This window comes from Pleurodeles waltl, chromosome 1_2, assembly GCF_031143425.1.
Source record: "Pleurodeles waltl isolate 20211129_DDA chromosome 1_2, aPleWal1.hap1.20221129, whole genome shotgun sequence".
Lineage (NCBI taxonomy): Eukaryota > Metazoa > Chordata > Amphibia > Caudata > Salamandridae > Pleurodeles > Pleurodeles waltl.
In genome coordinates, this window is record NC_090437.1 from 264,679,887 (window position 1) to 264,706,410 (window position 26,524).

Genomic DNA, 26,524 nt, shown 5'->3' on the forward strand with positions numbered 1-26,524 from the left:
ACAATGCTGCAAATTTTAACACCGTGGTTAAGTTAGTGGAAGCTAGTCGGCTGCTTACTTGAAAGAATCTTCTGTGATTGTACACTTTGATGTGGATTAAGAATTAATTTCCCAGTTCTTTTCATTTGCTGAGGTTTCTTTTCAGTTTATAAGTAAAGAAGATGATTTATGAATTGTGTGTTATGTGGTTACCTTTCCAGACTACGGATTTTGGGAATTGTTGGGTTAGATCAAAATATCCTACAGACAAGTGACCGAAGTCATCTGGTAATGATGTTGATCAACTTCAACAAAACGAAATTCAAGTTCAAAAGACTATATTCAGACAACCTAGAAACAAATAAATGACAACCGAGGAGTGCAATACATGCACAGATCTAAACAATACATCAATGCCCAGTGGTTTCAGCACTAATGCACAATCCCAACAGCACCACTTAATACATTGCAAAACAGTATTCATTGGTGCTGTTGGAATCACACTATTGGTATATTTTCATCTGCGCAGGCAAAAGTGCCCAAAAAAATGCGGCAAGGAAATGTCTTAGATTTCCTTGCACAATTTTTCAGCCCCCTGTTATAGGGGAATGCTCCTTTTGCACACATTATGCCTGGTGCAGGCATAATGTAGTGCAAAGAGTTACAAAGTGGCGCAATGCATGCATTTTGCCACTTTGTAAATATGGCGTGGCGTTTTTGACCTTCTATCCCCACATTAGCATAGAATAGAAAACATTATGCTAACGTGGCATTGAAATGGCACTAAGGGCTCTTTACTATGCCCTATAGTTCCCACAAAGGACGACTTTCATAAGTGTCACTGTAGTGTTGGGGAGGATGTTGGGCAGAGCACTCAGTTTTTCCTGATGGGAGATCACCACAGATTGCACGGCTAACCTAGACTCAGATTTGGGTATAATGGGCCTGATTCACGGAGGTAAATTGCACACATAAAAAGATATGACATGCCTATCTTTTTCTGTGTAGAGTTCTCATCCCTGACTGTGGAGTCCCCATACTCATAAACTTGCCATTAAAATGCAGTTTTGTGAATTCCAAAACAGACATAAACATTTACAACAGTGTATGTTTACCTTTGTGAATCGGGCCCAGAGGGTTTCTTCTTTAGGCAGGATAGGTGTTACTATGCTGTCTTAATTTTATGTGTTTTTAATGGCTAGCTTTGTGTCTACATCCAGGTAATTGCACACTAGGTGTCACCGGGGCTTGGAACAGGGCACAAACATTGTAATATACATTTATTTCAGAGGAAGAGGCTGATTCCTATAAGGCCTTTTATTATAACAGTATTTTAAAAATCAAAGGAATATTTTAGGCAGGTTTTTTTTCCATATAAGGATGCTGGACTCTCACTCACTGCAGTGGTATGTTGGATCTTTCAATCCACTCCTCAACCTCGATAATGTGTCTTCTCATCAGGTTGCACTCCTTAGTAGGAGCTGTAAGAAATTGACCTATCAGTTGAGGGTGGTAGGTACCTGCCTCAAGTACTAATCACAATCCTTGTCAGGGTGAACCCTCAAAGTCACTAAATTAACTGGACCTCAACTCCCTGATAGCCGTGGTAACTCAAAACAATGTGTAAAGTATTTTTGCAGTACCAAAACAGTATTAAAGTTAAATTGCAAAGCAATTAAAAAAAACAAAATGATTAGGAAAATAGAGTAAAATGTAATAAATGAAATGACAAAAAAATGGCAAACATCTGATAAGGGGAACTGGACATAAGAAGTTTGAAGTAGGAAGAGCCTTACGAAGCACAAAGTGCAAATGATAATGAATTGCTGTGTCAGAATGGGACCTAGCCACAATTTGACTCTGGCTGCAATGGAGTGCGATTCAGATACACTAACTTGGTTCGTTCTGATATTTACCTTCTGACTTTGCTCCTTTAACTCCCAATCCTCCACATGAGTACCCTCCTAAAGCCCTCCAGGACATTAGGAGAGGCGCGTACGGACTCACAGGGCAGCAGGCATAGTCCACCATCGGAGTCCATTCCATTGCGTCGGGTTGGCAGATGCGGTGAAGGTCTCTTGGAGCTTGTTGTATCCCTGTAGCTTGAACAAGGGGTCCAATATATGACTCTTAGTGTTCCCTTCTTCATCCTGCAGACATGAGATAGCAGGTCTAGTCTTCCAGGGTTCAGATTGCAGAGATCAGATTCTGTCCTCTTCTGGTCTTCGTTAGGGTCAGAAAGTGTTCTGCAGTGGGTGCCTGGCACTGCAATATTTATGCCTCACATGAGCCAGTGAGTGGGAATGACAACTGGGACACCCTAACCAGTAATGGAAAAGTTCCTGGGGTTAAACTTGCCCACTTGGAGCATTTTCAATGTGTGTGGGGAGTGTGCTATGGTAATTGTTTGACTTGCAGGGTCATCTCAATAGTTTTTTCCTGTTTTCTGAGACAGACATCTAGAACAAATAAAGTGGAGTTTTCAGCAACCATATAGTTTATTCACAGAAAGGGGCATATATCAAGCCCCTAGTGGCACCGAAGCATCACTTTTTGTGACTCTCCGCTGGCACTGTGCACTGTGACGTATTTACAAGGCGGTGTTAAGCCACTTTTTGTGGCTTAATGTCACCATGTAAATACGGCCCCTTCACGTGCAGCACTTTGCTTAGAAGGGGACTGCATTGGGTATTGCTGTGGGCGTGCTACAGAAACACCCATTGCATTTTTACACTGCCCCAGATTTACAAGAAATTGTAAATGTGTGGCAGCGCCAAAATCTAATGCCACCCTAGGGGTTAGCATGGGTTGGCTCCATTTGCTTAGGCTCTTTTCTTTGTTCGATGGGCTTGGGCATGCCCATCTCTGGTACAGTGTGACAGCTGGGTGATTGATACAGATCATTCGGTCCCCACCCCTTTCCTCCTTAGGAGCTGGTTGAAGTTGTTAATTGCTCCTTTTTTGTGGGGGGACCTTTGTTCCTGCTGCTGGAGAAAACTGTAATAAACTAGGCACAACAGGTTGACAAAAGGCCTGGGCTCCGATCCTGAACTGAGCCAAAGAAATATGGCAACTCTGAATGACCCATAAAGGGTACATATATCATTTTGAAAATTATAGAATTGATTTTCCCGCACAGTTTGCATGCCAATTCAAGACGTCAGTGACCTCTGTATGCCAAAGGGAAGGGAAACTGCACTCTAAGGCAGTTCTCTCCCTATCTTTATATTAAAGTGTCACTATAGGCAAAACAGTAAGTCACACTTAATTTCCCTATTAGTGTACACTAACCTTATAAGGTCTATCCCAGGTGAATATCTAATACTGCTGAGCCCCCATTGTGACGGGCTACCTGCATGCAGTTACCGGGCTGTACACTACAGTAGTCTCCCAAGCACAGCCCCCACACATGTGTTTATGTGTGTGCACACGTGTTCATGTGTAATCAGTGAGGTGCCCTTTACCCTTGCAGCATCGCAGTGGCCTTATCTTAGAAGGCGGACACTGATGGTAAATATACACAGTCCATTTGCCATGTGATCATTGTGGGTGAAATCCATGCAGTGAGACTCACCCACAGTAAAAAATTATAAATCGGTTTATCCAAAAAGAAAAAATGTGTCCACACTGAATGGGCGGACCCAATTGCAACAACTATATTGTCTTGCAAGTATTAGTTCACACTGAAAACTGGAGTTCTGTCTTTCATGCAGTTACCTGGAAGACATGAAGAAAAAAATATGCCAAATTGTGCTTGCATAGAAAAATGTGAAGATGGAGAATATGTAGTAATAAAAGCAATGCAAAAGTTGGCATTTTCACACCCAGATTTTGTAACCTTCAGATATGTTGCAGGGTTTTTGTTAGGAATATGCAAATGTTGTGTTTTTGTGCATATTTAAAATCAACCCTTTAGGAATAATTCAATACTGTATATCACTATCATATATAAGGCACAATCACAATTCACAGACGTGTGAGTGCATGCGGCCTCCTGAACTTGCAGACCTAATTCACAAAGCATTTTCTGTGACTAAATGTTTTTTACTAGTAACATATGTGTGGTTACTCAAAAATGCTCATGAGGAAGTAAGACATGCTTCCTTGTCGAAAAAACATTCTGAATAAGATCTGTGAGCATGCAGGTCTTATGCCTTCAATTTAATTGGCTTAAATTTGGTGCAAGACACAAATCCTCTAAGCAAAATCTTTGTGAATTGAGTCCTCATTTACTTATTGGTTCTCATCACTCACATGGGTGTAAGGACAGTTGCCTACTTACACCAATAATTCTGTCTTCCTGAAGCCCTGTGGTGTGTCTAAGATTACGAGTTTTGAAGGCTATGTGCTGTATTTGTCTACATGAATGTATTGTATTGTATTGTAATAGTATTTATATAGCGCTTACTACCCCTGATGGGGTGTCAAAACGCTTTATGGCGAGTAACACGCTACTCCGGAACCCAATTAGTGGTGGATTAGTATAGGGAAATTAGTACAGTTTTAGTATTATTATGAGTTAATTTGAGCAGAGGATATGTGCGTTTGTTAGTTGGATTGACAAGAGTAATGGAGAGATAGGGTAGGGATGAATCCAGAAGTGTTAACTGGGAGTTTATAGTAATAGGATGAAGCTTGGGATGAGTAAAGGAGAGATGGAGGAGGGAAGAGTCTGTGGAAAGGGTTAGGGAGATCATAATAGCAGGAGGGGTCAAAGGTGAGATAAATGTGGGAGAATTTAGTAGGTTTGTTTGGGAGATGTAGCAAAAAATACTCAGGTTTGATCCTGGTTATCTCACTCATTCGTCTGCATCATGGAGAAGTGTGGCACAATGGTTATAGCGGCAGACCCTGAAGCAGAGATATGGCTCGAGACCAGGGTTCAAGTCCTGCTTCGGCAGGTCTTGGGCTCAATTCCCTTGGACCAGATAATTCTCGCCTTGGTGCCTAATCTAATTAATTAGTCCCACTCTGCAACTCTGGGCAATAGCTTGCTTAATCTCCACAAAGGCCCCAACAGGGCTTCTATGCCTTGTTTCACCCTGGGGGTGCCCAAGAGTGGGCACCTCACAGGGAAAAGCCAGGAGGGGTTCCATAGTGGTATGAGTACAGTTCCTTGAGACCCTAATGGGTGAGTAGTGCGCTATACAAGTGCAACGTTTACAGTATTTTGTTCTGCACTTGCCTTCCACTTGCTCAGACCGGTAGGCACAAGCAGACGCAGAATGAGTGCACCTATTTGTTCATGTGTTTGAGAATTCGAATTTTGCAGACACATAGGGTCATTCCTCGATCGCGCAACTTTCCGGATGTAGTGTGGAATGTTGTGAAAGGAATATGGAGTGGTCACAATATTGTGACCAAAAAATCAAAACTTATCATATAGAGGAAGTTGGGGTACAGAGGGAGGTATAGAATAACTATTAACAGTAGATCTATATATTTGGTCAAGATATGTAGATGTGTAGTTAGTTATAATAAGCTAATACTTACCTGTTGATATTGTGGTCCTTTATAATCTAGTCATAATATTGCAACCATTTGCTATTCTTTTGTCAATATTCCGAACCAACATCCGCTGCAACTCTTGGCATTTCCGTATGTGCAGAGTAATCTGTGTACATGGAAGTATCTTATAGGAATAGGGCATGTGAGTTTTATGCTCAGCACAAACAAATGAGAGCATTAGTTTCTGAATGTAGGCCATCATTTGCGTTAGCTTTTTTACAGTGGTTAGTTTGGGATGCCGTAATTGTTTCATTCCCTTCAACTTCTCTTGAAGCCCCTAAAATGAAGATACATTTCTCTTTCTTTCAGCTGGGATCTTGGAATCCATTCACTGGTCTGAACGGGTCTTTGACAGACAGAAGACTGGAGAATAACATGCGTGGAGTGGTTCTGCGCGTAGCAACAGTGCTGGTAAGCAACTCACGCTCCGTAGCATCAGTTGGTTTCATGTGATTTCCTTTTTTATTCTACAAATGGTTTCTCTCTTTTGTCGGGCTCTTTCTTTCTAAAATGATTGCTCGTAAGCCTACCTCCAATTCCTGATACTCCCTGTCCTCCTCTAGACACTCACCTCCCCTCCTCGCTCTGTGCACCTTCTAATGGTTTATGAAAAATATTTGTAAAAGTCCCACTTTAATGGAGAATAGTGAAGAAAGTAGTTGCAGAAGTCAACGCCTCACTTGTCAATATTCAATCAATGTGTCATTTCAATTTAAATTAAGGATTCATCAACAAAGTTTCATTTCAGGAGGGTTTACAATGTAAAAGTAATTTGTTACAGGAAGACAGGCAGTACAAGAGCTCAGGGGAAAAAAACAACTTGTGAATTAAGGGTTTCAAAGTGCTAAGTTGACTCAATTAAACCAGCGCTAGGGACAGTCATCATGATAATACTGCTACCTGCAGTATTAAAGGGCAATAATAACAACAATACTACTACTACTACTGCTGCTACTACTACTAATAGTAATAACAAAAAACAGCCACTATTACTTCTAATGCTAATAATATCACTATTAGTAATAAAAATGAGTATTACTAATAATAATATTACTACTAATAATAACGTCTACTGCTAACCTAATAGTAATTGCAACAGTAGCAGCAAAATATAATAAGTTTTACCGCCACAGACATGCAACTTCAAGATGCTGTAAATGCAAACAAGTGAATTATCAATAAAAAAAAGAATACCCTCATCTTTCTTATGCTTCTTAATATACACTTTTTGATGTTGATATTCCATGCTGCTTGGGGAGTGTTCGGAATTTTGGTTATTCGTGGCTTGAAAATAAATATTTGACATAAAGTAAGATGAAATCAGTATTATCTTGTGAAAAGATAAAATTATAGGTACACAATTTAGTTGTTAAACAACCATTGTATTGATAGAAGTAATAGCGCTCGTATCTGCTGCTTCTTACTGTTGCATGTAGTTGTGTGCTCATTTATAATATGTGTATCTAATTTTCGCCCCAATGACTCATTGCCTAAGCATGGATGTATCAGAGAGACAAATGGCCATAAACAAGGACCAGTAAGAGAAGAGCTTATCATCTGATAAAGAAGATCTATGGAGTGAGCTCTCCCAGAGGAGAGCTACTAGTAGTGCAGCAGATGTAGTGATATAGGTGTAGCGGCACCAGGGCCCAGGGATGTGTGTGGCCTAATTCACCCTAATTAGTGTCAGATTTTACTTTTGAAGGAGAAGAAGAGGATTGGGGGCCGAAGGTCCTTGGTTAAACGAGGGTTCATTCCACTCATGATACACCACTGTGAACAACTCTCAAACATAGACCTCACATTTGGGCAAATGAAGTTCAGCTTAATGAGCCCTCTCACTTATCCCATGAGATCTTCTGAAGTTCATCGTTACTTTCACTGGTTGATCAATAGTTGGCTATTCATCAAAGAATTTGTGATCAACAACCTAACACCATCCACAAATCCATGTAAACTTCTCAGCACTCCCCATTTTTGTTATTTAAATTTTAATCAAACCAGACTCTTACAAGAATATTTCTCATAGCATATTCAAAACGAACGTGCCATTGCATAACATATCATAGCATAGGAGAGCATAGTAAAAAGTCTTATGACACGCATACCATGACGAAATCAGCTCATTATATGATGTGGTTGTGCAGCATAATAAACACAAAAACCAGTATAAGGTCTTGTCAGGTTTGTTCGAAAAACCATAGCTTGCCCGAGGTAGCTGTGGGTCTGAGTTGTCAGGCTTAATCAAAGGAACATATATAAAGTACCAGAACAGCTGAACATAAAGAAAATACAACACAATCCAAATGCAAAACCATTGTATAAAAATAGGTTTATTTTTATGTTTAAATAGACACCTCAATGACATAAATCCACTGGAGAATTCCAGAGACATGAATTTTTAAACACTAAATCACTGATTTTCACTTACCACAATAAATCATTGTAATATACAACAACTCGGGATTTAGGGCTAGCTATAACAAATAACTTGAAAATGGCTATAAAGGCACTCTTGTGGTGACCAGGATCCAGTCAACAAGACCAATAAGACCAAATAGTCTAGTAACCTCACAGTCAAAGAAGTCTCTCGTCCAGTTCCAGGCTCTATGGGTGAAGCACCATAGACTATAATGGTGTAGTTCTTATGCCAGGGACACAGGATGCTGAAGATGCTCAAGTATTTTGAGTTGGTGATGGGGGTCCTTCTGGGGTCAATTGTCAGTCCACAAACAGGGTGCAGTGACTTTGGCCACAGGGGTCGATATCGCTTGAAGTCCAGATGAAGTCCAGTCAAAAATAATTGCCACATGTCCACTAGTTTCTGCTTACAGCAAAACCAATGGTTCCTTTAACTGGTGCTGACTTCCTTGATGGGTGGCCAAACTGCACTCTGGTGACTCTTCTGGATTCAGCACCATTTGTATGTCAGAACTTGGGCCCGAGTCACAACGGTAAAGTTAGACTTTTGTTCTAAGTTCAGATTAAAAGTCTAACTTTAAGACTTTTCATTATTCAGAAACGTAAGATACGAGTCATATCTTTACTTCTGCCCTTGGGACAGATTCCAAAAAGTTGTAAAGTTAGACTTTTGGTGTAAACTTAGACCAAAAGTCTAACATTACCTTTGTGAAGTGGCCCTGAGTTTCCCAGGGTACAAATTGGCAGTCAGTAACGGTTTGGAGTTCTTTGTGACCAATTCACCAATACAAGATTGTTCAGCTTTTGTGGTCCTTTAGCTGTAACAAGAACTCAGCCAACTCACTCTTGGAGACACATTCTCTGTCTGGGGCTTAGGTATGACTTTTTCTCCAGGAGGGAACCCAAGCCACAGTCCTTTATATTCTAGCCCATGGAGCAGCAGTTGTAGTCCTGTCTTTGGTGCTACCTGTCCTTGCCAGGTCAAGGGAAAAGCAGGACAATCCATCCTCAATTATAGATGTGATCTCAGGTCTGGGTGCCAGGAGTGCCACTTTTATGTCCAGTTCCTGCCCTAGGGGATGTGGCAACTACTCGCCAATGGACTGCCATGTACTGATGACTTTATAAAGTGAGGAATTTAGCTAGCCCAGAATGCACCATTTTGCCCACCCTGAACATGGCAGACCTCTTCTCTTGGCATGCAGGGGCACTGTTACAAGCACTGATGGATCGGCCTTGATGAGTCAGATTCCTTGCGCCTGACGCAAATGCCCTACCAATGCCATGGATGCACTGTATTTACAATACAGGGCTCCACGCACAAGGATTCATGGATCCATGAAAAACTTGGACTCATCTGTTGGCATGAAAGTGGCACATTGCTTGAGTTGTTGGGAAGACCAACGCAACTCCAGCAATGCGTCATAACACAGGGGTGAGTCCCATGTTAAAAACACTGCATCAATCCTTATGCCTGGTTTGCGAAGGTGTAGGTATTTTTATGCAGTCAAGTCAATACTACTCACCTGGGCCCCTACCAACGATGAAGAAACAGAAAAAACAATTAATTCCATCCACTCAGGCTCCCCCTCGGACCCCTGCCCCCACCGCATTTACAACAAAGCCAGCCCAACCATCGCTCCCGAGCTTTGCGACATAATCAACAGCTCTTTCAACGCCGCCACCTTCCCAGACCCCTGGAAGCACATAGAAATAATCGCACTCCTGAAAAAGCCCAAAGCAGACCCTGATGACCTCACCAACTACCGCCCAATTTCACTCCTCCCCTTCCCTGCCAAGGTCGCTGAGAAACTAGTGAACACCCGCCTGTCTTACTTCCTAGAGGAAAGCAACACACTCAACGCCTCCCAGTCTGAGTTCCGCAAGAACCACAGCACTGAGACCGCCCTCATCGCATGCACTGATGACATCAGAACCAGAGTCGACAAAGGCAAGACCGTCGCACTCATCCTCCTGGACCTCTCCGCTGCCTTCGACATTGTCTACCATCAAACACTCCGCACACGCCTCCAGAACGCAGGTATTCGACACAAGGCCCTAGACTGGCTGACCTCCTTCCTCACCGAAAGAACCCAGAAAGTCTGCCTCCCTCCCTTCCACTCCACAGTCACCAAAATTATCTGCGGAGTCCCCCAAGGGTTCTCCCTCAGCCCTACCCTTTTCAACATTTACATGACCCCACTCGCCAACATCCTCCGACCACACGGAATCACTATCATATCCTACGCAGACAACACCCAGCTCATCATCTCCCTCACACGAAACCCCACTACCGCCAAAACCAACCTCCACTCTGGACTCTTTGACACCGCAACATGGATGACAGCTAACCACCTCAAGCTCAACTCCAACAAAATCGAAGTCATCATTTTCGTCCGAAACAAAACCATATGGGATGACTCCTGGTGGCCCACCTCCCTAGGCCCCCCACCAACACCCTCAAACCACGCATGTAACATCGGCATCATCCTGGACCCCTCCCACTCCATGACCTAGCAAATCAATACCATCACCTCCTCCTGCTTCAACATACTCCGCATACTGCGAAAAACCTTCAAATGGATACCCATAGAGACCAGAAAGACCGTCACCGACGCACTCATCAGCAGCAGGCTACACTACGGTAACGCCCTCTACACCGGCACCACACTCAAACTCAAACGCAAACTCCAGAGGATCCAGAACGCAGCTGCCCACCTCACCCTGGACCTCCCACGCCATGAACACATCTCCCCACACCTCAGGTCCCTTCACTGGCTCCCAATCGACAAGAGGATCACCTTCAAAATCCTCATCCACGCACACAAATCCCTCCACAACGCAGGACCAACCTACCTCAACGAAAGAGTGAACTTCCACACTCCCACTCGCCACCTCCGCTCCGCCGACCTCGCTCTCGCCACAGTCCCACACATCTGACGCGCCACCACCGGAGGCAGATTCTTCTCCTACCTCGCCCCTAAGCCCTGGAACTCCCTCCCCACCAACCTCCGCAAGACTCAGAACCTCCTGCTTTTCAGAAAGAACCTCAAGACTTGGCTGTTCGAACAGTAATCTACCCCCCCCCCCACCAGCGCCTTGAGACCCTCACGGGTGAGTAGTGCGCTCTTTAAAAAATTTTGATTGATTGATTGAGGGTGACAAAATGAAAATATTGTAAATTTCACTGTGTCAGTTCTGCATGGCTTCTTACGTGGGAATGCCTACCCTCCATACATTATACCTGATGCAGGTAAATGTGATGCAGGCCTCTACAAATTGAGACACTGGGGCCCCACGCATCAGTTTGGAAGTATGGAGCAGCGTGGAGTATTGACTGTGCTGCTGCTGCACACACAAAATGATGCTGCAGGTGGTGCAAGCTCCTTGTAAATGTGGGTTGTAGAGCTCCCTAGCACATCCAGAGGTGTGGCTACCTGGAGGCTACACATCCACAAAAGAGCTGCCCCTCTTGTGTGTGGCTACCATTTGCTCTTGACATTATCTCTCAGGACAAAGAGAGGTTTCAAACCCTGAGACAGTTCAAATTGTGCTCATCCTGTTAACATCTTTACTGATAATCGGATAATCTGATACTCTGGTTAACTCGAGTTTCTGGCAAAGTAATCCTCAGAAAAAGGGTTTGCAAATAGGAGCCAAAGTAAGCAGACAAGCTTAGATACAATAACCATTTCAAACGTGTCTCTCGCTACCCTTGTTGCTTCATGTAAACTGATGCCTGTTCCTGTACCGGGCTAAAACCTTAGAAAATGCAGTGATAACAGCATATCTTTCCATATGCAATAAAATTAAAAGAAAGGTACTAGACGGTTACAGTTAATTCCAAGTTATGATTGCCAAACATGAACGTTTTCCTTTTCAGGAAGACATCACTCTAACAATTTCCCCCGATTCCTTCTTTGGCTTACATTGTTTCAGTCATCTTTGCATGTTTGCCTAATGAAGTCATTGACAGGCTGGTATATCTGACAGTGCATAATAAAAAAAAAACATAAAGGCAGGGTCCCAATTTTTTTCTTCACAGCTCGACATGATTACTGAGGAATGCCAGGATTTCTGAATACTGAGTCTGTCAGATCTTAGTTTTAACTGCTACTTCTTTCTTCCACCATCCTACAATTGCAGTCTTTGTATCTCACTATTGGGAGTTATTTTTTATTCATTTATCTTCCTATGTCATTATTTTTTATTCTTTCGCTTTTTTCCGTTCTGCCTTTCCATTTCTTTCCCCGAGTCAAAGTCTGTTGATGAAAACTAAATCCCTGTCAAAAATGAGTCTCGATGGTTGTGTGTCAGTATATTAAGCACCACAATAATGTGCTACAAAAGTAACATAGCCAAAGTATGGAATCCACAAAATCATGAAGGTAAATATATTTAGGAAAGTATAGATTTGTTATTCTTAGCTCCACATTTACATACCTTATAGATATATGTATCGAAATAGTACATATATGTGGAGTTAAGTATAGTAAATCTGTACTTACCCATATATACAGGGAGTGCAGAATTATTAGGCAAATGAGTATTTTGACCACATCATCCTCTTTATGCATGTTGTCTTACTCCAAGCTGTATAGGCTCGAAAGCCTACTACCAATTAAGCATATTAGGTGATGTGCATCTCTGTAATGAGAAGGGGTGTGGTCTAATGACATCAACACCCTATATCAGGTGTGCATAATTATTAGGCAACTTCCTTTCCTTTGGCAAAATGGGTCAAAAGAAGGACTTGACAGGCTCAGAAAAGTCAAAAATAGTGAGATATCTTGCAGAGGGATGCAGCACTCTTAAAATTGCAAAGCTTCTGAAGCGTGATCATCGAACAATCAAGCGTTTCATTCAAAATAGTCAACAGGGTCGCAAGAAGCGTGTGGAAAAACCAAGGTGCAAAATAACTGCCCATGAACTGAGAAAAGTCAAGCGTGCAGCTGCCACGATGCCACTTGCCACCAGTTTGGCCATATTTCAGAGCTGCAACATCACTGGAGTGCCCAAAAGCACAAGGTGTGCAATACTCAGACACATGGCCACGGTAAGAAAGGCTGAAAGACGACCACCACTGAACAAGACACACAAGCTGAAACGTCAAGACTGGGCCAAGAAATATCTCAAGACTGATTTTTCTAAGGTTTTATGGACTGATGAAATGAGAGTGAGTCTTGATGGGCCAGATGGATGGGCCCGTGGCTGGTTTGGTAAAGGGCAGAGAGCTCCAGTCCGACTCAGACGCCAGCAAGGTGGAGGTGGAGTACTGGTTTGGGCTGGTATCATCAAAGATGAACTTGTGGGGCCTTTTCGGGTTGAGGATGGAGTCAAGCTCAACTCCCAGTCCTACTGCCAGTTCCTGGAAGACACCTTCTTCAAGCAGTGGTACAGGAAGAAGTCTGCATCCTTCAAGAAAAACATGATTTTCATGCAGGACAATGCTCCATCACACGCGTCCAAGTACTCCACAGCGTGGCTGGCAAGAAAGGGTATAAAAGAAGGAAATCTAATGACATGGCCTCCTTGTTCACCTGATCTGAACCCCATTGAGAACCTGTGGTCCATCATCAAATGTGAGATTTACAAGGAGGGAAAACAGTACACCTCTCTGAACAGTGTCTGGGAGGCTGTGGTTGCTGCTGCACGCAATGTTGATGGTGAACAGATCAAAACACTGACAGAATCCATGGATGGCAGGCTTTTGAGTGTCCTTGCAAAGAAAGGTGGCTATATTGGTCACTGATTTTTTTTTGTTTTGTTTTTGAATGTCAGAAATGTATATTTGTGAATGTTGAGATGTTATATTGGTTTCACTGGTAATAATAAATAATTGAAATGGGTATATATTTTTTTTTGTTGAGTTGCCTAATAATTATGCACAGTAATAGTCACCTGCACACACAGATATCCCCCTAACATAGCTAAAACTAAAAACAAACTAAAAACTACTTCCAAAAATATTCAGCTTTGATATTAATGAGTTTTTTGGGTTCATTGAGAACATGGTTGTTGTTCAATAATAAAATTAATCCTCAAAAATACAACTTGCCTAATAATTCTGCACTCCCTGTATGTACTTATCTTTACTATATGTTGGTAGCTCATATTCCGGCTATGATATTTATGTAGAACGATATTGAATATTCCTTATTTCAGCAATGTGCTGTGTTGTAGCCCTTTATCTTCAACCACTTGCACAAATTAAGCAGTGCACCTTTCAAAATTGTACTTACAAACACAATACAAATTTTCACTTACAAAATGGTTACCCTACCACATTATGAAGATGCACAGGGCTGAACTGGCATTTTGTTCTATTGGGTGTTGCCCCAGTTGACTGAATTACTTGTAGGTCAGTTTTGAAAGCACAGGGCCACTGCTGAGGTCTCTGTCACTTTTCCCTGCTCCCCTTTGCTAATTGCAACAGTCACATGGCTACTTCAAGCGAGAAAATTTACTAAATATCCTTGTTCCTGAAAACACAACCAAAAAAGAGTGAGAGGCATATTTACCATTATTTTGTGCAGCAAGCCACATTGCAGCGCTGTGTGAAAGGGCGGGAATTTGCCCTCATGTATGGCTCTTTCCTGTCCTTCCATTGTGCTGGCACCCTTTTTGCTGCCTACTGCCAACACAAGCACCCTTGCACGTTGATGCAAGGGTGCCTGCGTTCTAGGCAGGATTGTGTTTTTGCAGGAAGGGTCACCTTCCGGGACACAAACAATCCTCAGAGTCATTTTCCTCTTAGAAAGTGGAAACAATGAAGAGAAATAAATATATTTCTACTTGCTGTGTCTCCCCTGGAAAGGCATAGCATTTTGACTCATTCCGAGGCTTGGCAGTAATGGTAAATCAGGGAATGTGCAAAAATCCATGTGTGGATGTGTGGGAACACCCATGCTCCACCCATAGAATACCTCCCTGGGGCAGAGTAGTGCAATGCTGTGATTTGTGCTGTGATGTGTTACTCCAGATTTATCAAGCCACTTACGGCCACACAAGGTGGCCTTGTGTGGCTTCATAAATTTTGCTTTTGTGTTGCCTTGCCCTTGTGCCCCCCCCTTGCCTGGCACAGAGGCGACGCAAAACATTGATAAATATGCCCCACAATCTAACCATGTGCAATGTAATCTGGTGATCATGTAAAGTAGTATAATGCCCTTGGACTACGTTCCCACTAAATATAAAAATATGCAAAATGAAAATGGAGAGAAGAGAGGGCGGTGGGGAGAAAGAGATCAGAAAGAAAGAAGACAGGGAGGAGTGGAGGAATAGGATGGATGGAATAGAATGAGGAGAGGGAGGGAACATGGCTCAGTTGAGCATTTTTCCAAGGCTCCTTAGTCCTGCCCTGAAGATGAACAGAATTGTCTGTTTCCTATGCTGTCATCTATTTTCAAACCTTGAAATTCCTTTGGAAACTGGTTTATTGATAATAGTTCTATCGGCACTTGCAACATTTAAGGCTGCTAAACTCTCTGGGCCGCATTTATGAGGATGGTGTTGCAGGGCGGCGCAGCAAGTACCTTGTTGCACTGCCCTGTACCACTGGGAAAGGGCAGAAATGTGTTGTATCTAAAAGATATGGTGCATTTCTGTCCTGTCCTCCTGCGCTGGTGCACAAATTGCTGCCTAGTGCCAACAAAGGCATCCTTGCACCATGGTGCAAGAACGCCTGGGTTGCGGGTATGATTGTTTTTGCGCAGAAAGGAATACCTTTCTGCACAAAAACAATCACAAGAGGTGTTTTCCTCTTTCTATGTGTGCTGCAGAATGCAGCACATACAGAAAGATGAAAAACGGGGAGAAATAAATATATTTTCCCCGTTGTGTCATTCTTACGCCACCCCTGAGGTGGCATAGGAATCTGACACATTCTCAGACTTTTAAATCGGGGAATGCGTCAGATTTCTTCCGGTTCCATGGGTGTTGTGTGGGAACACCCCAAGCAACACCCACGAAACGCCTCTTTCATGCTCTGTTATGCACGAAAGGAGTCCATATTAACAAGGCCATGAAAAGCCACGAAAGGTGGCTTTGCGTGGCCTTGTAAATATGGGTTGGAACTCTGCGCCACCAGAGCATCAAATAAAATGAGCTCCTGCGGCTTAGCTTGCCGCTAGGGCCTCATGAGGCCCTCTGTGTTTTAGATAGAAGGTGAACAGTAAGCACTGGTGTCAGAAGGATCAAAAGTATGAATTTTGTAGAAAGTAAAGAGCTCTGTAAAGAATCAATTTAAAAAGGTGTCTGTTTCAAATGGTGCACTGCGAGTTTACTTGGGGAACAAGTCAGCCATAAAAGAACAGAGCATGTTGGTTCCATTGAGGTCAGGCTGAGGTCAGAGGCATGTGAATTTAATGCAGCAGAAACTTGTCTACAATGCTTTGAGCATACACAGCCTCAATAAAGCTTCCGTACCCATGAAGGCATCCTGTTAGAAGCTGCCATGTTACTTTGGGAGCCTGTTGTTCGTCTCCACATGAATTAGGCTCAACACTGTGTTTCTTTCAAAGTAAAAAAATAGTTTCAGTTACCATGCGGGGGCGTAATGTACCACTTTAGCTGCCTTTGTTTCCAGAAATATTTTCTTTTGTTTTTGTCGCTCTTCACAATCATGGTTAAAAAGAAATTAACTGGAAATACTCAGCGGGTGCATAACGGAGCTTGGGAAAGTGAAGATGGCAGGTAGCCCAGCTCTGACTCGGAGAAACTCCTGCGGTTTCTACAATAAAAGCTACCACTGCAGGGAAACTCGACCTGTGCTCAAAACTTCCATATAGCTAAGGAAGTAGAAATATGTCCAAAGAAAACTTACCTGAAAATATACATGTTATGCGCCATGGTGGACATTTCTGTGCCATGCTGTCCTAATTCACACAAAATTCGTGCCACAAGGCAACCATGTCAGGTCCGAGCATCTGAGTCAACTGTTCATTGCTTTAGGCACCCTAATTAAGTCAATCGGAAGCGATGCAACTATGCAATTCAATGTACATATTCATCAGTTTGATTCACTACCCCAGTACACGCCACAAAGTGGAAAACGCCTTGCTTTGGTTAGGCAAGATATGAAGCAAACAGATTTTGTGCTTTGCAACTTCACACCTTTGAAAGCGCTATTGTCAAGTTCATACGTGTCGTTCACATGATCAATAAATCAATGAACACCCAGAAAAACCTGCAATCTCCCCATCTTCAGTAAACATGTACATCCAAGGTGCAAAGTGTTTGGTAAGGGTTAGTACCGCGCGCGTGTCACTTTGTAGATTAATTCACGGGCTCTCGGCCTCCATTGTGCAAATAAGGCAAAGACACAGAGGTGGTCATTCTGACCCTGGCGGTCTTTGACCATTCAATTTTGTGGAAAGCCTTTTCTTGCAGATCTGGTTCTCCCACTTTTTCTAGACAGGAGGGAATTTGTATATGCATTTTCTGATCAGTAGGTCCCGTTCAACAGTTATCTTGTGTTTTAAACGTTTAAAGAATCTGAGCACCAATTACGGCAATCGCCAATCTTCTTCTATAGTTCCCTCTTTTGTTTAAAGATGATTTCTGTGTGATCCACCCAAATTTCCAAATTTGAAAATGTACGATCTTGGTAGATTTTGAGAAATATACCTGCTCATATGCACTTAAAGTAAATGTATTGACTAGACGGTGACAGAAAATGCATTTGCACATTTAGGACTATACTCACAAAGTTACATATATTTGTGTGTTTAGCTTATACGTCCAAATTGACCTTTTTACAAATTCAAAACTCCATTTGTATTCTCAGAAGTTGGCCACTCTAATATTTTTGGATAAATTAATGGCGGATTTTCAGTCGACCTTAATGTAAACATTGAGCTGTATCTTGATTGTAAGAGCAAATGTTTCTCGAGGTTGAAAAGGGGGGTGTAACACAACCCCCTGCAGGCCCCACGGCGCAGGGAGAGAGCCATTCTTAAGGACCCACCATTCAGCCAAAGGCCTAGAAAGGGGATGTCAGAGCTTTGTGAAGTTGCCACACCCCACTGGTTAGAAAGGAACTGGATAGAAGGGAAGATCTATTTTACACATGACCCAATGGTGAAAGCACACTGGACTCATTTCCCCTCTAGCGCACTCAACAGGTAGAGTTGCAGCAGGTGAATACAGTTCACCAACAAGCCACATTGTGGCTACAGTTTTGTACAGCAACAGCCACAGAGCAAAATAGAGAAGATGGACACAGTGTGCCTATGTCCTCAAAAGCTTGAGATGGTCTCTGTGGCAAGGTGGAATATCATTGATCATGAACATATTGCATGTGCGCTGCTTTGGATATGCTCTTCACCTTTTAGGAGCACCATTCGCCATCAACAACCTGCTTGTCATATGCATGCTGTGACCCATCAGATAGACCCGTCGAGTAGTTGTCAGGAATTCTCCACTGATTGCACCTTCCAGTTCACTTACTAAAAAGCCTGTGTTATCTTCGAGTAATTAAATATTACACATCCACAATCAGCTCTGTGAGTGATACAGCACAGGAAATGATTGTCTGAACAGTCACAAGCAAGATTTGGAAGGGGCAAATTTAATTAACATAGTAGCAGAGCAAGCACAATGTGTTGTATATGGTGCATCCTTTTGAGGAAGCCACTCTGTGAGACAGAACTCTGTGTAAGTTAGTGAGAAGTCGCTGCAGATCTCTATTCTAGAAATTAGTCTTTCCAAAATAGAAATGAAACATAACTGCCTGATACTGCACAGGTAAGCACAGCTGGGTAAGCAACTACTCTCTATTTGGTTTTACCATTACATACACTCATGAAACAAAACATAGAATATCTGTTTTTATCTTTGACTCAGGCCCACAATCGAAAATTACTTTCAGTCGCTTGCCAAAAAGAAACAGAAAGAACAGGAAGCTCCGGAGCAGATTTTGGGCCTGATTCTAACTTTGGAGGACAGTGTTAAACAGTCCCAAAAGTGGCGGATATACCACCTACCGTATTACGAGTCCATTATATCCTATGGAACTCGTAATACGGTAGGTGGTATATCCGCCACTTTTGGGACGGTTTAACACCGTCCTCCAAAGTTAGAATCAGGCCCTTTGTGCCAAATGATTCCCACTTTACAACTCCAGGGGCTCATGTACCAAAAAACGGGTTTGCGACTCACAAATTGCGAGTCTGAGCGACTCACAATTTCCGAGTCGCAAACCCATATGCAGGATGGTGTCCCTGACACCATCTGCGAATCGCTGTACTCACAGGGATGGTGGCCTGCTGGAGACAGCAGACCACCATGGCCCTCATTCTGACCTTGGCGGTCTTTTCGCAAGACCGCTGAGTTACCGCCGCGGTGAAGACCGCCGACCGCGGCGGTGTGCCGCTGTGCGCATTCTGACCGCTGGGAGCGTTCCGCCGGAAAACCGCCAGCAGCCACACTGGCGGTCGGCGGGAAAGTGGAGACTGGTCAACCTCCACCGCCACGCCAGCAGAACACCGCCCACAGAATTACGACCCACATTTCTGTGTGGCGGTCTTCTGTTGGCGGTCTTCTGTTGGCGGTCACGTCCCTATGGCTCCCGTCGCCTCCCGGAGGACCAACGCACAAGGTAAGTTGATCGTCCGTGAGGGGAGGGGGTGGGGGGGTGTTGTGTGATGTGGGCGTGCATGGGGGTGTGCGTGTGAGTGTGTAGAGGGGGTGTGTGAGTGCGTGTATGCGGCCGGGGGGTGCTGCTGTGTCTATGGGTAATGTGTGCTGTTCGGCAGGTGCGCATGTCGGCATGTATGTGTGCGGGTATGTGTCCCCGTTGTGTATGTGTGTGTAGGGGGTGTGTATATGTGCATGTTGGGGGTGTGTGCATGTCGGGGTACATGTATGTGCATGTCGGGGTGGGGGTGGGGAGGGGGTTCGTACCACCTCTGGGGGGTGGCAGGGGGGTGGAGGGTGTGGGGGGAGGACTCGGGTGGGTAGTGGGGGGTGGGGGAGACCCCTATCAGTGCCAGGGAAGGAATTCCCTGGCCCCGATAGTGCTTACCGCCATGGTTCGCACGGCGGTTCCCGCCCGCAAGAAACCGCGGCGGTAGGCAGGGTCATAATACCCTTGGCGGTCTTGGGACGACCGCCGGGCCGGAGTGCGCAAACTCCAGCCCCGCGGTCATGACCGCCGCGGCGGTCGGAGTGGAGAAGTAGCGGTCGGTCGCGGCGGGGACCGCCGCGGTCAGAATGCCATTTTTAATACCGCCGGTCTGTTCGCGGTCCGACCGCCGTCTCTCCGCCGACCGCCAGGGTCAGAATGAGGGCCCATGTCTGTGACTGTTTTATAATAAAGCAGTTCTTTTTTTTTTTTTTTTGTATTGTAGCCCGTTTTCCTTAAAGGAAAACGAGTTGCAATACACTCGAGAAAATGAAACGTTTTTGTTTCATTTTTTCAGAGCAGGCAGTGGCTCTGAAAAAATGATTTTAGAGCCATTCACAAAGGGGAAGGGGTCCCATGGGGACCCCCTTCCCTTTCGCGAATGAGTTAGCACCCATTTGAAATGGATGCTAACTGCGAATTGCTTTGCGACTGAGTTCGCGGACACAAAGCAATTCTACATCGCGATGCGAATCGCAAATAGGAAGGGGAACACCCCTTTCTATTTGCGAGTTGCATTCCCATTTTGCGAGTCGGTAACCAGGTTACCGACTCGCAAAATGGAAAAGAGCATTGCAATGAGTGTTTTGCATGGCGCAAACAGCAAAATTCGCTGTTTGCACCATGCAAAACGCTTTGTACATCTGGCCCCAGGTGTGTTGTGTTGAGGTGAAATTATGGAATGCATTCAACCGTCAGACAGACATTACTTTCGAACTAGCATACCACATGGGCTGCTAAAAACACCTGGATTTCTAGGAACAACAAATGGATGTCCAACAGCTGCACAGACTGTAAACGTATTTATGAAATATATGGCAGGTGCAAAAGGACGTTGATCCACTGCACTACTTCATCTCCATGGAGTCTGGCCTGCTTAACATGTCGTGTGACTATTAAAAGCTTAAGCTACCCCTTGTTAGTATGCAATAATTATGTTTGTTTAGTGTGGCAGGTGGTTTTCTGTCTGAACACAAAATACACCACTCTGTGGCTCATGTAAACTAACAACCTTCACCATAAATAATCAACACAATCAAGCAGACTATGCTAAGTTGCCATCAATTCTTACAGAAAGACACCAATAGGGCTTAAACAATAATGTGCCTCTAGCTGGAATGGGGGTGTAGTCAGGCCAGCAGAGTGGTGATGCCAGACATTATATCCATGGTACAGTAATTCAAAGAGACATAGAAGCCTATATGGCAATGGTTACACAAAGTCAATATCATTTTTATAATGGTCTATTGAGTCTTGCATTCAAGATTTGAGACCATTTAACATTGCTGTGTGTTGATGATCTAGCAAAGTTTCACAACTAGTAGGGACATATTACTTGTTCACTTTCATTCACATGCTTCAACAATTTTTGTAATGCTTCCAGAAACTGATCTATACACACCGGCACTTTCTAGTGAAAGCTTCACAGAGGAGCTTGAAGAAGAGTAAGTTGTATCAACAATTTCAAAGTGCATGCCCTTTTATTTTATCAACACTTCCACATGGAGAAATCCCAGTAAAAATACTCACTACCAAACCATAATAGGAGGTATCACATTCCTTAATGGAAAGTCAGAGACTCCACTCAATTTATCAGTGGTTGCACAGGTTTGTCATGCTCCACACCATGGATGTTAACAACTGCTCAGTGAATTGTTCCTGGTTGCAGGTTTTCTGGGACCCACATACTAGCATCCAAACGTGGTTGGGTTATCTAGCCTTTGCTGTATTTGCTTACTATATGTGAATACAGCAATACCACTATGTAACCATAAGGGCACAAGTACAGCAGTATGGTGAGGTGTACAGGCAAAATATTGGAGGAAACAATTGTGTTGAACAAACTATTTTGCCAAACATATAGAGGACATATATAACATGAAAATATGTTTCTATGGGGAAGCAAAGTTTTACTATCTATAACCTTTCACATGTGTACCTTGACATTATGAATCTCTTCAAAGTAGGTAGCTGTGGAGTTAAGAATAGCAAATCTATACTTACCTATTTGCATTTACCTTTTTTATATTTTGGTCCTCGATATTTTTGACACAATATTCTCTCCACACTATGGGGCATATTTATACTCTGTTTGCGCCGGAATTGCGTCGTTTTTTTTTACGCAAAGCTAACTCCATATTTATACTTTGGCGTTAGACCCGTCTAGTGCCAAAGATCTTGGAGTTTGCGTCATTTTTTAGCATGGACACCTACCTTACGTTAATGATATGCAAGGTAGGCGTTCCCGTCTAAAAAATGACTCCAAGGCATGTGCGCCTTATTTAAACTCCCGTGCAAAAATGACGCACGGGAGTGGGCGTGTCAAAAAAAATGACGTCCAGCCGCTTTTGTGTCATTTTTTAACGCCTGGTCAGGGCAGGCGTTAAGGGACCTGTGGGCTCGGAAGGAGCCCAGAGGTGCCCTCCCATGCCCCCAGGGACACCCCCTGCCACCCTTGCCCACCCCAGGAGGACGCCCAAGGATGGAGGGACCCATCCCAGGGAACTTAAGGTAAGTTCAGGTAAGTATTTTTTTTTTTTTTTTGTGGCATAGGGGGACCTGATTTGTGCCCCCCTACATGCCACTATGCCCAATGGCCATGCCCAGGGGACATAAGTCCCCTGGGCATGGCCATTGGGCAAGGGGGCATGACTCCTGTCTGTGCTAAGACAGGAGTCATTTCAATGGGGGTTGGGAGTAAAAAAAAATGGCGCAAATCGGGTTGAGGCCAATATTTTGCCTCAGACCTCACTTGCCCCATTTTTTGACGCCCAAGCTCCATTTTCCCCTACGCCGGCGCTGCCTGGTGTGGGTCATTTTTGTTGACGCACACCAGTCAGCTGCGCCGGCTAACGTCATTCCATAAATAAGGCGCCCGCATGGCGCTTTGGAATGGCGTTAGCCGGCGTTAACATTTTTGACGCACAACTGCGTTGGCGCAGTTGTGCGTCAAAAAGTATAAATATGGCCCTATATTTGTGTTTCCGATTTTCTGTCAGTGATCTGTATAGTGAGGGACAAGACAACAATGGTGGTGTCATACTCATACCAGTTCCAGCAGCTTACCTGGAGGTTTAGTGGGCAGACCCATTACTCAGTGAATGTGAATCATAATGCCTTGCCCTCATTACTTACCCCTAGGTAATGCTCCCTCAGGTATTCACCAATGCACCTGCTTTCACTCTCTCTCTCCACTCCTGTCACCAGGTATGTTGGCATAGCATCAAATTAGAAGCAGCATGTTCAGACTCTGATTGATACAGAAACAAACAGTATCTTTTCCACTGCATCATCAGTCTGACAGAAGGAGGAAAGCATATGCACGTTGACATTTTCATTCATGGAAACTTTACCCCTTCTTTTTTTACAAAAAAGCAAGCCTACAACACAAAAGCTGCAGTGAATCCATAATATAAAAAAGAAACTTGTGGCAACGAAATGAAAATTATTAGTAAACATTAAAAAAGACAAACGAAAATGCACAGACATTCAAATCACAATGAGTAACAAACCTCCACCTCAAACAAACGGAAATTCCTCCAAAAATAGAGAAATGGTAACCCCATACAGAAGGGGGAAATGACCAGTATAATTGGAAATAAAAAGAGAAATATAATAGTATTTGTTAGAAATGGGGTCTTTGGTTAGCAGTCAGGTTGCCCCCTGTTCAAGCAAGAACCCTCACTCTAGTCAGGGTAAAGGAAAATCACACTTAGCTAACCCCCGCTCACCGCCTTGGTAGCTTAGCACGAGCAGGCAGGCTTAACTCAACAGCACTGTGTAAAGTATTTGTACCAACACACACAGTAACAGAGTGAACCAATACAAAATGACACGACACAGGTTTAGAAAAATAGTAAATATTTTATCTAAATAAAAAAGACCAAAAACATTACAAATCCACAATACACCTTTAAAAATATGATCTTAATACTTAAAAACAAAAAAATAGTGCCTAGAGGCACAAATACTGCAATTTGATGTGAAGCGACGTCGTGACGGAGTAGTTTTCCACAATGTGACACCACTGGTGCCGTCTACGGAGTCGTACGGACCCCCAGGTACAGTACTTTAGTAAAACAAGCAGAAAACAGGCTGGTGCACGGAGTCGAGGAGTGACTGGATCTGATGCTGTGTCAGTTCCGGTGCTACGGGGCAGAGGAGCAGAGGCGTCACACAACGGTGTCGGTTCCTTACTGCAGAGCAGTGAAGGTGAGGCAGCGTCGGTTGTGAGGTGACGGTCCCTTGGTTCCGGCAGATAGGAAGTCCGGCGAACTCACGATGCTGTGGGGTGACCCCACAGGGTCGCGATGACGTTACAAAGCCACAGGCATTGCGATGGCGTCAGATGTCGGACTTACGCAAGGCCAGCAGAGTCGTTGGGGTCTTCGCGCTTCTGCGAAGTCCAAGGCTTCGTGGCAGGCGGAGTCACAGTTTCCGTGCAGCGGCATCCTTAGCGAAGTCGCACAACATCGTTAGATGGGTTTTCTCCAGAATTTCCCTTCCAGGGGCCCAGGGGCTGGAAAGGCACCCTCTGGCAAGCTAGAGTCTACAGAATGCAGACTCAGAACTGGATGGAGAAGCCTTTGGTGGCTCAAAACAGGAGGCAAGCTCTACTCCAAGCCCTTATATATTCTTCTTCAAGCAGGAATGAACAACAAAGTCCAGTCTCTGTCCCCTTTCACAGGCAGAAGCAGCAACTGCAGGATAGCCCAGCAAAGCACAGTGACGGGCCAGGACAGCACTTTTCTTCAGCTTTTCAGCTCTTCTCCTTGGCAGAGGTTCCTCTTGAATCCAGAAGTGACCTAATACCCCTTTCTGCCTTTGAAGTCGGTAAACTTCAAAGGGAAGTCTCTCTTGCTTGCAAGATCCTGCCTTGCCCAGGCCAGGCCCCAGACACAGATTAGGGGGTTGGAGACTGCATTGTGAGAGGGCAGGCACAGCCCATTCAGGTGTAAGTGATCACTCCTCCCTCCACTCTAGCACAGGTGGTTCATCAGCATATGCAAGCTACACCCCAGCAACCTTTGATTCACTGTCTGGAGGAGATGCACAAATAGCCCAACTGTCAAACTGACCCATACAGGTAATCCACAAACAGGCAGAGTCACAGAATGATTTAAGCAAGAAAACGCCTGCTTTCTAAAAGTGGCATTTTAAAACTAACAATCTAAAAACCAACTTCACTAAAAGATGTATTTTTAAATTGTGAGTTCAGAGACACCAAACTCCACATTTTTATTGGCTCTCAAAGGGAATCTGGACTTTAATAATATTTAAAGGTAGTCTCCATGTTAATCTATAAGAGAGATAGGCCTTGCAACAGGGAAAACATAATTTAGCGGTATTTCACTGTTAGGACATGTAAAACACATCAGTACATGTCCCACCTTTAAAATACACTGCACCCTGCCCACGGGCTACCTAGGGCCTATCTTAGGGGAGGGGGGGGCTTACATGTATAAAAAGGGAAGGTTTAGGTCTGCCAAGTGGGTACACATGCCAAGTTGAATTGGCAGTTTAAAACTACACATACAGGCACTGCAGTGGCAGGTTTAAGCCATGTTTACAGGGCTAATCATGTGTGTGACACAACCAGTGCTGCAGGCCCTCTAGTCGATTTTGATTTACAGGCCCTGGGCACCTCTAGTGCAGTTTATTAGAGACTTACTAATAAATCAAATATGGCAATCATGGAGAACCAATTACACATACATTTTATACAGGAGCACCTGCATTTTAGCACTGATTAGCACTGGTAAAGTGCCCAGAGTATCAGAAACAGTAAAATCAGAGTCCAGCACACATCAATAACTTGGGAAGCAGAAGCAAAAAGTTAAGTGAGACTACACCAAGGATGCCAAGTATTCTAGTAAAAAACACAAAGCGTTTTCTCACTTTTCTCAATACTACCAACCATTCTGGAAGAAATGGAAACAACATTGAGAGATCTTGAACCTACCCACTGACTCTCTGATGACTCCAGTCTTAGCATTGGTGTTTAGGGACTAGGGGTCAGATTTAAGAAAAATATATGGTGAGCAGCACTGCGCCAAATTTGGCAGAGTCGCGCACCATCATTTTCACAATGCAGGGATGCATCGTATTTAGGAGAATATGGCACACTCCTGTGTTTCCCCCTGCACCAGCACTGAATTTTCTGCCATGTGCCAACGCAGCAACGCTTGCACCATAGTACAAGGATGGCTGTGTTGAGGGAGATTGGTTTTGTGAAGGATGGAACACTTTCCTGCACAAAAACAATTTTAAATGGCAATTTGCTCTTTCTATGTGACAAACAATGAGGAGAAATGAAAGCAATTTTTCTTGTTGCACGATGCTAACGCCACCCCTAGGATGGCATTAGATTTTGGGGCTGTTCAGGTTTACTAAAACTCGTAAATTAGAGGTAGCATCAAAATGCAATGGGTGCTGCTGTGGCATGCCCACAGCAACACCTATTGCATGCCCCTTCAGCGCAAAGGGCTGCGT

At 43.9% G+C, this 26,524-nt stretch overlaps 1 protein-coding gene across 2 annotated transcripts in view; it reads left to right on the forward strand.

Moving 5' to 3' along the window:
- GRID2 (glutamate ionotropic receptor delta type subunit 2) overlaps positions 1-26,524 on the forward strand; it is a 2,834,743-nt gene that overhangs the window by 1,934,437 nt on the left and 873,782 nt on the right. For both annotated transcript variants that reach the window (XM_069238009.1, XM_069238018.1), the window contains exon 9: positions 5,797-5,898. In XM_069238009.1, coding sequence (XP_069094110.1) covers positions 5,797-5,898 — 102 coding nt within the window. The remainder of the gene's footprint in view (positions 1-5,796; positions 5,899-26,524) is intronic.